Source organism: Daktulosphaira vitifoliae, unplaced genomic scaffold (genome assembly GCF_025091365.1).
Source record: "Daktulosphaira vitifoliae isolate Bord-2020 unplaced genomic scaffold, ASM2509136v1 Scaffold_2, whole genome shotgun sequence".
Classification (NCBI taxonomy): Eukaryota; Metazoa; Arthropoda; class Insecta; order Hemiptera; family Phylloxeridae; genus Daktulosphaira; species Daktulosphaira vitifoliae.
The window spans coordinates 7,715,570-7,730,710 of NW_026099573.1; the positions used below are offsets into that span (position 1 = coordinate 7,715,570).

General features: G+C 27.8%; 1 protein-coding gene across 1 annotated transcript in view; it reads left to right on the forward strand.

Moving 5' to 3' along the window:
* The first annotated feature begins 664 nt into the window (after nucleotides 1–664).
* The window catches only part of LOC126897952 (testis-specific serine/threonine-protein kinase 1-like), a 17,287-nt gene continuing 2,810 nt past the window's right edge, over nucleotides 665–15,141 (forward strand). Inside the window, exons 1-4 of the mRNA XM_050671901.1 lie at nucleotides 665–841; nucleotides 10,721–10,890; nucleotides 14,186–14,335; nucleotides 14,423–14,696. Of these exons, the coding sequence (XP_050527858.1) occupies nucleotides 665–841; nucleotides 10,721–10,890; nucleotides 14,186–14,335; nucleotides 14,423–14,696 (771 nt within the window). The remainder of the gene's footprint in view (nucleotides 842–10,720; nucleotides 10,891–14,185; nucleotides 14,336–14,422; nucleotides 14,697–15,141) is intronic.

The window sequence follows — 15,141 nt, forward strand, 5'->3', positions numbered from 1 at the left end:
AAGTGCACGTGCATAAATAGTAAACAAAAAATAATAGTCCTTAAATGTATAATTAGTGAGTAATACATAATAATCCAATAGTATTATAAAAGAAAACGTTTCTTAATGGCAAGTATAAGGAAAAAATAATTATTGGGATAACGATTAATAATACTAATTAATAAAATACAAATCAAATTAAGTAATAGAGTACTAGCTAATTACTACACTGAGTATAATTATTTTGCACCTCATCTCAGAAAAAATACAAGTAATGATGATTTAACAAACTGGAAAATTACTAAGCATAACTTGCTATACATAAAAACCATAAACTAACCTCATAAGCTATATACAATTTTTGTGTTTAAAATATAAAAATGAGAGCATATTTTTTTTAACATTCAGTTTATTGAATAACATTTAAATGACGTATAAAAACATATAAATTATGTATGTTGGATTCACTCAGCGTGGTATTCATAAATGCATTAACGCTTACAGTTTTTATTTTTAGTCATGAGTAATCGTAACCAATTAAAAAAAAATTCAACTACAAACACACCTTAGTAACAGAATGACATACAAATATAAATTATTATAAATTAATATTTTAATTAATTAAAATAAAAATTAAACACAAATACTACAATAATTGAAAACTTATATTCGGGAATTGAATTGGATGTCTAATGAAAATACGGCCACCAGTAAACCAAATACTACAAATAAAGTTAGAGGTGAGGCTCAAAATAAATCAAAAGATAGTGGTAAACCAAAAGAGAAAAAACTAAGTGTCTTAGAAAGTCATGGGTATACGGTCGGTCGAAGTATCGGAAGTGGCTCATATGCCACAGTAAAGGTATTTTACTCAAATACAGTTAAACTATAAACTCTAGTGAAAAGAATTTACGGAAAAATGTTTTATGTGAAATGACCGTTTAACATTAAAAAAATTTTAATTTAAAATATTAGATGTATACATCTTCGCCTTCTTTAAAAATGTATAGAACTAACAAAAGTATTTTTTTTAAAAGAAACCCGCATTTCAATATTGTTATAAATCAATAATTTCCCTCTTTACGATGACATTTAATTAAGTTTCAAGTATTTTCTTTGAAAATTATCTAAGCAATAGAATAACTAAGCTGTATATAATAAGATGTATGTAATAATGTAATAAATATAAATATTAATAATTTTAGAATACTAATCAAAATCGATATGATAAATTGTTAAAAGAAAAATATATAACATTTTTTTAACTTGATCTTCAAGTCAACAAACATTTAAGGAATTAAACCAATTCTTAAGCGTAATAATACTGCTATTTTTATCGTATTATTAGACCGTTAGAGACTGTCAGTACGATGTCATTTAAATATTATCATATATTATGCATAACGCATTATAGAAAACTGAGAAAAAAAAACCCAGCACAGGGGGGTCGCGGCACAGTGGTGACGTGGTATAGATGGATCAAGTATAATGATATCTGACAGTGATTAAAATCACTATAAAAAAAAAACGCTTTGATGCAAATCTTTAGATACTGTTTAATTTTAAAAAATTGGTGGACTTTTCCAAAAGCTACATGATCTGCTAGTTCATTATTAATATCCTAATTAAGATAAAGTATGTAGAATGAAAAAGGGATTATTAAAAAATATTATTTCTCATAAAAAAATAATGTTGATCCATACACTTTTCAATATGTCATAGCATTATAAAGTTAAAAATGTAAAAAATAAAATCGAGAATTTTCACACAATAATAGCATTCGGTAGCCATTTTCACCGTGAAGATAAAATAAAGTCCGAAATTTTTTTTTTGCATAATAAAGAATATTACATTAGCTTTAATTTAAGATATATATAAAAGTGTCAGACCTTCCGGAACATTTTCAAAAGTTATGTTGAAAAAGTTAATTTTTTTTGAAAAAGTTGTCATTTTAAAAACCCCCTTGTGGGCAGGTTAAGGGTTAAATTTATGAAAAAAATATACCAAACAAAAGGTAATGATATTACACATCTATATAAAAAAGAATTATATTGATATGTTCATTTTTGAAAAAGTTATGGCACTTTTAAGTAAAAAAAATTGAAAAAATTTCGAAAATTAGTGATTTTTAAATTTGTAATTTTTTTGGAGGTTTCCCCATTTACTGGGAACGAGGGAAATTTTTTCAATTTTTGAGGGTAATGTATTCAACTAGATACGATTTGTGATCTTTTGACGTATTGTTGAAAGAAATCGGTCCAGTGAGAGCTGAGAAAAAGTGGCAACAGACATAAAAAAAAAAAAAAAAAAAATAAATAAACACATCTTAGTAAAACCAATACCTTCTCAGCTTCGCATCGAAGCTAAAATATAGATCGTTTTCACTACTGGTGTTAATTTTACAGTTTTATACATAACATTTTTTTTACTCAGACTAGTTAGATATTTATATAAAATTAATAGAAGAGTAGAAAATACTTTAAAAAATATTGTTTAAAAAATTGTACAAAAAAATTTGGATTTCTTTTTGCAATTTATAACAAAAAGATTCAATTTCAACGTAAAAAAAAATATTTTTACTTTGTTTATCTCTTTCAACGTAATTAATGATAAAACTTTATTTATTGTATGGTCAAATTTGAAGATAAATTGTTGTAATGAGTTACATAACAAGATCGCTACTGATTTAAAATTGGCTAACATAATTTGTGCATTAATACCTCATTTAAGTTGAAATCAATGATTTGAAACGTCAAAAATTATTTAAATTGATATTGTGCAAGTACAGTGCTATAGTTCAGTAAAAAATTATAATAAGTTACTTTTAAAAGGTCGTCCTTAAAAATAAAAGCAAATTTCTTTAAAATCGCACTAAAGTGTCAGTTTTTGATTGTCCAAATAAAATAATAATGACACAGTTCTTCAAGACCTTCATCTTTTGATAAGTTTGGGATTACCATTTTTAATAAAATGATGAGTGAATCAAAAAGTTTCAACTGGGTAAAAAACTGTAACGACAAATAATTCACGTAAATCAAAGATTTCACAAAAATGTTCAATTTAGTAAATGTACATTTAATTTGCAGCTCAGGTTGTTTAAAATATGTAGATATTTTGAAAAAATACAAAAAGTTGTCAAAGTCTATTTTTCATTAGAACTACTAGTGTCCAATATTTATAGATATATTGATGATTTTAAGAAAAGTTACGAAAAATTACACATTCTCATTATTCCTAAAATTCACGCCCTAATTAATCATTTTCTAGATCTTTGCTCCAAACGTAAAATAGATTTAGTGTAGCGACCAAAACATACGCAACGAATATTCTCGAATGTTCTCGTTATCAAAAACCTTCGAGAAACTTCGATAACGCCATAAGATAACCTACGCGGGTATAGAATATTCTAGAATTAGCGAGAGCCTTATCGGAGCTATATATATATCGGAAGAATCAGTCAGTTCAGTTAGTTCAGTTCAGACTGTCTAGTCCGCGATACGCTACACGACCGCTACACCCCGCCGCTGTTGTCATCGTGTATTATGTTTACTTCGATTATTTTATTTTTCCTTACTGTATATACATATATTTTCTTTGAGTGTTTATACGTCTATTTTAGTGTTATAATTTTGTTTAATAAAAGTCTACCGCCATTTAAATAATTGTGTGTTGTAAGATATAACCCACATTAGAATAAATTTTAGTAAAAAAACATTTAATCTATCCATCATGATCAATCAATCAATCATTTTAAAAAAGTAGAATAAAACGGCTATTATTTGTACATATTAGAAACAACAGAGTAATTAAAATAAAGTTAATATAACTATAATTCTAAAGATAAATATAAATATGAGCGTAGTGATAATTAAGGTTAAATATTTTATAACTTATTATGTAAATAACATTTAATAATATAATCTATTATGTCTAATTGACACTTATATACAAATTTGTACACAAATTCTATATAATATAATTAAATAATAGAAATATAAAAATTTTCAAAGAAATACCTTCTCCGCTTCGCATTGAAGCTAAAAGTATTTTTTAATTTTAAATAACAATATTTTCAAAAAAATTAGGTTGAAAAATTAATCTACAAATTATTTTAGAATAGTTCCTAATATTAATAAAATATTCATAAAAAAAAATCAATAAGATTTTGGTGCCTAAATTTTTTATTTAAATTCTTTCAAACGCACTTTGCATTTTGAAATTTATTATTTTATTTCTAATTACACACACTCAACTGCTTCATTTATTATTTCACTATGAATGGTGGTAGTCAACCAATCAAGCATTTAAAAAGTCTAGCTAACATAATAACAATATTTCTAGCAAATTTATTGATTGTTTAAATACGATGTCTCAGACTTATCAAAACTATATAACAGAATTTTAGGAAAGCCTTTTTTAAAGACACGAAGCTATTATCATTATCATCTATGAAAGGCAATGCCTGCTCGTTGAAACTACTCCTTTCTGTTTGACTCCAAATTTTGCAGTGAAACAAAAGACGCACGGTTAACGAGTTCCGGGATATTTTCAAAATATAGTTTCTTGGGCGTCCTCTTGGTTTCTTCCCGGTATTTTCCCTTCAAAGATGTTGATTTGTAATAAACAAAAAGAAAGGATAAGGAAGAAGTAGTAAGTAATACAGAAAAAGATAGGATAGTGGCGAAGTGGTAGGAAGGGTGATAAAGGAAAGTAAGAGTGGCTAGAGGTATTGGGCAGTGACTATAATAGAATTAAATAGAAAGGGGTCTCGGGGTATATATGTCTACATAAACACGTTTGATATATATGTGTAAAATAAAATATCAACGAAAAATTACTATTTAGTCTCTGCACAAAAATGCATACACGAATTTGTGTGAATAACGAATATCGTACTTCTTTATATAATTATTCTACTTAATTTGTTTTCGACAACCTACGTCACTCTAATTGTTTATTAATAAATATCCTTTGATGAAGGTATTATTAAAGATTTATTATGTAAATGAACATTTCACTTACCTATAACTTTCATGATAAGACGAATATTTTGTTGTGATGAACCATGCAGTTGATATCACTGTTAGCAGTATGTATGTACGCGCCTCTATATACGCACTTGAAATTACTGGTCTTTTATTAATATATTGACTAGCGTGTAACTATTTCTGTATTACAACTCTATATTAAATATACTCAAGATAAAAATCCAATTTCTTGGTATATTATGTAAACCCTTTTTGTATATTTGTGTGGTGTACTCTTTAGCCTTATAAGTAATGTTTTATACTAACTCATTTATAATTTTAATACCTAATAAAACCAATAAACAACGTTACTATCTTATACCTTTTTTCAGTCATCCATAAAATGATCTAGGGTAGATGTGTGCACAATTTAAGTTCTTTGCACAATAGATTATACTATTATCCCACACTCCGATTGCCTGCACTATTCCCTTTCGGAAAAACGGTTGAAATTAGACTGACTAGTCGAAAAGTGAAGAGACACTGACCAAATAAATATTTGGTGAATTAGTATAATATTTCGACTCCAATATAATTTGTACTTCGTAGCAGTAAAAGGCGTCGTCCTAAGGGAACGAATGGTGTGATATAGGTTTGAAGGAAATGAATAATGAAGGGTAAAAATGGTGGTGATGTGTATTTTACTATTGAAGGTGTGAATGCTTATATTGTACCAAAAAAAAATTTGAAGGTTGATTCTTAGTCAGAGTAAAGATATAATGTAGTGTATGTATGGCCGAATAATAATAAAAAAATTATTAAACAAGATAATAAATGGTAGAGAAACACATGTTTAAATGTGGCAAGATATGTAAGGGTACAAAGGATATAATGATATGAATAAAGAAGAATTCAGAGGGGTGAATAAACGGAGTTTAAATACATGAGGGTAATGATCAAATAAATAAAAATGTACACAAACGTTGTGACAAAAATAATAAACTGATCTCATGGTTGAACAATATTGAATAAATGAAGTCAATTATCCTATAAAACTTTATTATCTATCTTAATGGTTTATTACGCAATAGTGTATTTATAATTTGAAACCGGAAATTTAAATTTGTACTTACCTTGTATCCCACGTAATGTAATGCTTATTTTAGACAATCCAATGTTGATTATGAGTTCACACTGTATTTCACACGTTGTACACTACGAGTTCGACAGTAAATATGACCGTTTGAGAATAAAGCGTTTAATTATAATTAATACGAAATCGTTACACAAAATCTATGACTGTATTACTATATGCAAGAGATTCTATACACTCTATGTTTTTTTTTATAACTATAATCAAATAATGTATCCTTAGTTGACTTTGTAGAATGAGTATATTATTTATGAGATTATATTTTATTGAAAGATCGACACCAATATATCTTAAATTTTTCTCTGGCCTGGCCAAAATAAAATTCAGAAATATTTATATATCTGTAAAAGATTTGTCAAAGCGGAATTCTGGTGGCCCAATGTGTCCCGGCAGTATCGCCTTGAAAGGATGCAGCACAATAATCACCAAGACAAAAATTAAATTCTAAAAAATATATTCGTAAGTTTCTCTGTGTTGTCTGCCAGCGCGATGTCCATTAGAACAAAGACATTAAACCAAAATGGCTAGCTACCCAATACACATAGGCTTACAAATATATTCTAACCTAATTCACCTAACTTTAAAAATCTTTAATTGCAACCTTTACTCTGTCTGCCGGTACGATGTTCGTTAGAACAAAGACATTAAACCAAAATGGCAAGCTACCCAATATGTATAGAGTTGCAACACACTTAGTCCAATAAAAATGTTATTAAATTAGCTTAAATCTGAAATAACTGTAACCTTTAGCATATAATAAATATTTACCATTAACTGAAAAAATTAGAGTTGATTCGGGTTTATTATATATAAAAAAAATAATTTAAAAAAAAAAAAATGTTTGAGGCTTAAAATCTTAATTGACATTTATTTCCATGATAAGATAAAACATTATTGTTTAATGAACAAATCAAATTAAGAGATTCGCCAAAACAAAATTCACTTTAAAATTTCTAAGAGTCATTTAGCTTAAGAAAATATTCTAAATCCAAAAAATTAAAAAAAAAAACTAAGTGTTTTAAAATTAAAAAATATTCTAAGTTCAAATTAAATATAAAAAAAACTAAGTCCCAGAAAGTAAGAATTTTGAGTAGAGTGTCGCAGACTTTGTGTATTTTAAAATCGCCGAAAGAACTGATTTTAATAGAAAATAAATATAGTTTAAAAAAACACACTTTTAAAGCACATCGAACTAAAAAGATAAAAATAATTTCTAAAATAAGCTTAAAACAATAATGAACGAAAAATAATAGCATTATTGTGAAAAAAAGAGTGGGGCTCTGTGCCATATTTTTCGTATATTGAGCGCCTGACGCTTTTATCACAATAATACTAGTATTTTTTGTTCATAATTATTTAAAAAATTATTTTTAACTTTTTAGTTCGATGTGCTTTAAAAGCGTGTTTTTTTAGTTTTTTTAAACTATATTTATTTTTCACTTTTTAGTTTCATGTTATGATAGTAGTTATTATCAATATCTTGGTTGTTACGGATAACGGGAAATCAGAGTTCGATTCCGGAGAGGGAGTCAGAGAAACTGCTACCACATCCAAGAAAAGCAGCAAGCGCGCAAATTACTCACTCGCGGAACGTGGAGGTAGTGACGAAAAATGACGATACGGAAATCATCCCTCGTAATCGGAATGAATACTTTATATCTCTTAATTAGAATAAAGCATGTTAATATATAAATTTTAATAGTAATTAGAATATATCGCACCCCCTAGATCTAAACTATTGTAACTCAAAAAACCTCTTTTTTCACAATTCAAGAAAAACTGATATGAAACTTGCATGCTGTCATTCAGGTAAACTGTCTTCTAGCGCTTTCTATAGGAAACCAAACAAGATATAGTTACTACGGTTTTATTCTCATGTAGGTAATGGAATCAGAAATCCTTAAATGAAAATTATCTCAAAAATCGCATTTTTTAGTTACAACAGTTTAGATCTAGGGGTGCGATATATATATACAAGTAAAGCGACTTAAGTACGTAACCGTATCATGCACTAGGTATAGCGGTGTTTTGTGGGCGGGCGGGTCGGACTAACGTTATACCTGAGGTATAAACGGCGGTAGGAATATATACGTAAGCCGTATGGCACGCGGATGGTATTGGTCAGTCAAAATAAAAATTTGTTTATATATATATATAATATTTATGACACGCGGGAACGATAACCAAAAATAAATTTATAAAGGAATAGTATTGCCATCATGGGGTGAGGTGAATACGTTATGACAGTCTAGTCTCAAGGCCATAGACGACGGAATATGCGATAACGCGTGACGCTTGGAGAGTTACAAACATACATACATACATACATACAGGTGAAACTAATAAAATATAGTTTAAAAAACTAAAAAAACACGCTTTTAAAGTACATCGAACTAAAAAGTTAAAAATAATTTTTAAAATAATTATGAACAAAAAATACTAGTATTATTGTGATAAAAGCGTCGGGCGCTCAATATACGAAAAATATGGCACAAAGCACCCACGCTTTTATCACAATAATACTAGTATTTTTTGTTCATAATTATTTTAAAAATTATTTTTAACTTTTTAGTTCGATGTACTTTAAAAGCGTGTTTTTTTAGTTTTTTAAACTATATTTATTTTTTACTTTTTAGTTTCATGTTATGATAGTAGTTACTATCAATATCATGGTTGTTACGGGTAACGGGAAATCAGGGTTCGATTCTGGGGAGGGAGTCTGAGAAACGGCTACCACATCCAAGGAAAGCAGCAGGCGCGTAAATTACTCACTCCCGGAACGTGGAGGTAGTGACGAAAAATGACGATACGGAAATCATCCCTCGTAATCGGAATGAATACTTTATATCTCTTAATTAGAATAAATCGTGTTAATATATTAATTTTAATAGTAATTAGAATATATATATTTATACAAATAATGCGACTTAACTACGTAAAAGTATCATGCACTAAGTATAGCTGTGTTTTATGGCCGGGCGGGTCGGACTAACGTTATACCCGAGGTATAAACGGCGGTAGGAATATATATATATATACGTAAGGCGCATTAGACGCGGGCGTTATTGGTCAGTCAAAATAAAAATTTGTTTACATATATATAATATTGATGACAAGCACGCGTGTACGGGTACGATAACTAAAAATAAATTTTTATAGGAATAGTGTACCGTCGTATTGTGAGCGAGGCGTGGGGAGGGGTGAATGCGTATAACAGTCTAGTCTAGACAACGGAATATGCGATAACGCGTGGCGTTTGGAGAGTTACAAACTTACATACAAACAACATACAAACAATATACAAACAACATACATGTGAAACTAATAAAAGCGTGTTAATAAGCGTGTTAAAAATGGGTTTTTATAATAGATGAGGGTCGTGTAGCGATCCCTAGTGTGATCTTAGAAACTGTAGATCTTAATTAATAGTTAAATGTGATTGGCTGGACCTAATTGAGAACCCACACATAGGCGTTACTTTGAATCTGTATGATAATCAGATTTTATTGCCTAGTTTATTGATTATTTTATGTTTTAAATAAGGGAACCCTGTTTTAGTAATCTTGTGAATTCATAATATATAACATACATCTACAAAAGATAACATAATATAATATTACATTTCACTGCCATATGAAATCACACTCCAGACATACGCTTTAACGAATCATTTACGTATGTAAATGCTCAAATATTTATTGGTGAGAAGCTGATACTTGTTTTGGAATGATTACGTTCCTAATGCTATTCTTCTTCTGATGTCTGGTGCTGATTTATTATTGGTAGCTATGATACTTCCAAAGTGGCAGAATTCTCGGATCTGTTATAATCGTGTATTGTTTATTTGTATATTAAGATTTAGGTTATTATTCATAGCATTTTTAAACTCTGCTATGGTAAAAATATCATCCACAAAGCGAATACAGTATATATGTTGACTATTTATTTTCACTCCATTGGTCTTGGTTTTCAATACATTCATTTACATTTCAATGAAAAGATTGAACAGATAGGGCGACAAGGGGCATCCTTGTCTCACTCCTCTCCTTATTCTTGCTTCTTTTATCGATCCATTCACATTTATTTCTGTTGTTTGATCTTTATATAAGTTGATGATGAGCCTATCATTCCAATGAATTCCTTTTTCTCTGAAAACTTTGAATAAGATTTTCCAATCCTTTTTATCGAAAGCCTTCTCTAGATCTATGAATGTTACTATAGTATTTCTATTAAGTGTAATTCTTCTCTCAAGGATCTGTCTCAGAGCTAATATCACTTCTCTTGTTCCTTACCCTTTCCTAAATCCAAACTGATCATCCAATATATTTTATTCTGTATTCTCTCTTAATATGTTCTTGATAATGTTTAGAAGTATTTTAAAAACTATTGCATTCTTAAAAAACCTTTAATTGAACATTTCTATAAATTATTTATTTAAATTAAAAATGATATATAAAACTTGTAGCAACCAGGTTGAACAAAAAAGTCAACTACTTAGATTCACAGTTAATTATGAAGGCATATATTTTAATCAATAACAATAAATTTTACTTGATATAATAAAAAGTCTATTGAATAGAAATAAAACTTTGATTAATTTTGTACGTAATTTATTTCCAAGATAGCATATTCAGAACGTCATAAGGGTGACGTAGCTATCAAAATTGTATCCAAAGTCCAAGATGCTGCTGATTATCTCGAAAAGTTTTTACCACGTGAAATTGAAGTAGTGAAAGGTTTAAAACACGAAAACTTAGTGAGATATTATCAAGCAATCGAAACAACGCACCGGTAAATATTCAAAACGTTAAAATTAATTAAAAGATAACGTTAAACGAAAAGTTTTTTTTAATCCAACCCTTGATTACGATAACATAATAAATAATGATAATAATTTATACAAATTTATCAAAACAGATTATTAATGCCTTCGGCAGTATGAAAACCAAATTAATAATAAATTTCAAACATAAATCCAAATCTTTAAACAATTTTTAAACAATAACGGTTGTTCAGATAAAAAATATAAGAACAAAATTGTTTAAAAATGTTTTTTCTGTCATATAAACAAACTTAAAATAGGTTTCCATTAAACAAAATTAAAATTTAGGTTTTCCCGAAGAGATGAAAAAAAATTATTGAAGTACATATTGCTGAAAAAAAATTTAATAAAACAATATTTTACTTTACCTTTTATTTAAAAGATTCAATAATTTCTAAGAAAATGAATGTCCTGTCCTTAATCGATCAATTTTACACAGAATGATCCATTTATTATTATTCAAACACAAAATAACAATAATTTTAAAATATATTTTTTTACTTTTTTTAGATAGGTATAATTCTCTATTTATAAAGTACTTTTTCGGTTTATCCCTTACACCTTATAAGGTTATCAACTAATAATACGTATAGGAACAGACGATTCAAAGAGGTTTAATATTAAATCATAAAATTATTTAATCACAATATTAAAAGAAATACTTTTAAAAACGGTAGCAAAGTGGGGGGTTGCGGCACAGTGTGAGCATGGCATAGTTGAGACAAGTATAGATGGTACCTGAAAGTGATTAAAATCACTATCAGCAAATCTGTAGATAGTGTTTAATTTTAAGAAATTGGTGGATTATTCAAAAGCAAAATTAACTCCTATTTCCTTTATTGTTTCTAATTATAATACTATGATTTATATGTGTAACATATGATTAAATCTAATAAAGGAATCAAATAAATTAAAATATAATACCGAGAATTTTAATACAAAAATATCATATTATTGAATATGATAGCCATTTTCACCATAGAGATAATCTATATCACGAATTTTTTCATAGTAATGTATATTAAATTAGTGTAAATTTAAGATTAAATAGAAGTATCAATATTCCGGAACATTTCAATAATTAAGTTGAAAAAGTTTAAATTATGTGCAAAAATTGAATCCTCCCTATGGGTAGATCAAGAATCAAATTTTCAAAAAATTTATATCAAATGAAGTGAAAATATCTAAGGTTGCATTATAAAAAAGAATTATTTTCATTTTTAAAATAGTTATAGTAATTTAAAGTTGAAAAAATAAAATATGAAAATCCTTAATTTTAACACCAAAATATTTTTAACCACTGCAACCAATTGCACAAAGAAGATAAGTTGGGACAAATTTTTTTTTTTAAATAGTACATAATATAGCTTTATTTTAACACTTGTTTGAAGATTGGAATATTACCGGAATATTTACAATACTTATGTTGAAAAAGTTAACTTTTTGTGCAAAAGAGGAAAAATTTTTCAATTTTTGAAAGTAATGTATTCGACTAGATACGATTTGTGATTTTTTGATGTATCGTTAAAAAAAATCTTTCCAGTGAGAGCTGAGAAAAGTAGACACAAAAAATAAAAAATAAATAAACACATTATGGTAAAATTAATACCTTCTTGGCTTCGCATTGAAGCTAAAATCAGTTGCATAGTAGGTTCGCGGCACAGTGTGGACGCGGCATAGTTGGAACAAATATAGATGATATCTGACAGTGATTAAAATTACTATCATAAGAATCTCTTTGATGAAAATCTGTAGATAGAGTTTAATTTTTACAAATTGGTGGATTATAATCTTTACATAATCTTTAATTTACCATATGTTTAAAAGTCGCGTATTTGAAGAACATATTCAAAAGTTAAATTGAAAAAGTTCTACTTTTTATACGTATTTTTTAAATTTTAAATGCCCCCTGTATAAGGAGAAATTGTCCCACTTTTAAAAATAAGTATGTCGGATGAAAGAAGTATACGAAATGGCTCAGCATTCACTGAAAACTTAAATAACTTTTGATTTAGTTAATATTTTTTACTGATTTTTTTTTTTAAGAACAATTATATGTTAGGTCTATAATATATCTCAATAATTTATATTTTCACATTTTATTAATTTTAAATAAAATGTAAAAGAAAATCCAAGATAGCTATTTTGTAGAGAAATTTTAAGAAAAATTTTAGTAAAAAAATATTCTATTAATATTCAGTAGTAAATAGTCTTTATCGTTTTAAAGTTTGTGAAAATTATAATTTTCATGTGTTATTTAACGGTATTAAACATTTAAATACGTGTTAAACAAGGAAAGAATAAAAGCAAGATAGGTAGTTTTACCTCTTTAGAGATAAAACTACTTATTAAATAATAAGTATTGTTCTTGTTTTTATTTGAACTAAAGCCATTCATCGGAACGTTAATAAATTTCATGGAAAAATCTATACTCTTATCATATTTAGTATGAAATGATGGTGTTTATTAAAAGCTAACACCCCTATAAGATGTAAGGGGTGGACCTAAAAATTACTTTATGACAAATAAATAGAAATAAATATGTAACTAACAAAAACTGAAAAAACCTAATATTTTAAAAGAAATTGAGTGGCTAATGTTAAAAGAATCGCTCTGTATAACAATGATAATATTTTTTATTTCCCGATACTTGTAATATTACTTTAATATTGGAAATTACGGGAACTTGAATTTATTTTTAAAAAAGATAATAACTCCACTACCTTTACTATAATTACTCGAGTAGAACAATAAGGGTCTAGTGGGTAGAAACTTTCGGTACACAGGATCCCAGGTTTGATCCCCAGGGTGCCAAGATTTTCTTTGTGATTTTCTCATTGTGCTTGTCTGGTCTCTAGCGCAAGCCGGCATTAATACTCGTTTCGTCCATTATTGGTATAGCCAAGAACCATCTTTGACTCCCTATCATGTGAAAAAGAGTTACCACCCTTTGTATTATATTAAGTTCGGGAAATAGAAGGATGTAAAACTGATCATTATGTTATACTCGAGTAGGGCGATCGATAAAATCTATAAATATCAAAATAAAATAATAAAAAAAAAGCTAAATTAAACAAAATTTAAAAAAACTGAGTTAACAACCTTATAAAATATAAAAGATGAATCTAAAAAATATATAATAATTGATAAATCAAGAATTATATGTATTTAAAAAACAAAAATATATATATAACTCGAAAATTATCTTAATTTTATAAGTTATTGAGTGGGTTATGATAAACGTTGTTCATAAAAAAATTTTAGTGTGTACATCATAATGGAATTAGCTCCAAATGGTAGTCTTTTGGATATAATAAAAAGGGACGGCTGTATCGAAGAAGACAGATCGAGAAAATGGATGCGGGAGCTGGTGAACGCCGTGGGTTACTGTCACGAAAACGGAGTTGTGCACCGGTTAATTATTAATTACCGTCTCATCCACATTTAAATTTGTCCGACTGTTTAATTTAACTTTAACACAGTTATTAAATTGCAATACAGGGATATTAAGTGTGAAAACTTGTTGATGGACGGAGAATATAATATCAAACTATCCGATTTTGGTTTCGCCCGAGGTAATATGCTTCACAAAAATGGACAAATGGCCACAAGTAACACGTTTTGTGGGAGTTACGCATATGCGTCTCCAGAAATACTTAAAGGTAACCCATATCAGCCAGATGCTTCTGACGTATGGTCCACCGGAGTAGTCCTATACGCAATGATATTCAGTACTCTTCCTTTCGACGACAGCAATTATCCAAAACTAATAAAAGTGTGTGTATTATAATTTTTATTATTATACTAAACAAAAAATATAAATATAATAATGCTCCAACTTAATTTCAATCAAATTAAAGACTAATGCAAGGTTTATATTAAAATAATTCTATTCAATTATTAACATTGTTCAATTTTAAATTTTACAGTTAGTATTTTATCAATATAATGCCATTAGAGGGATAAAAAAATGCGCATTTTAGTTCTTGTTTATATTTTAAAAGAATATACTCAGAAGTTCTATGATGAGATAGAGTGTAAAGCTAAATATCTCTATGAATGTTACCAAAATACCTATTAAAATGTCGTATGTTATATGAAAAATTGAGCACATATTAGCCACAATAATTTAAAAAAATTACATTTATTAGCTTCGATGCGAAGCTAATTAATGTTGTTTATAGATTTTTTTTTCTTAAAACTACCATAACTTTATTAAG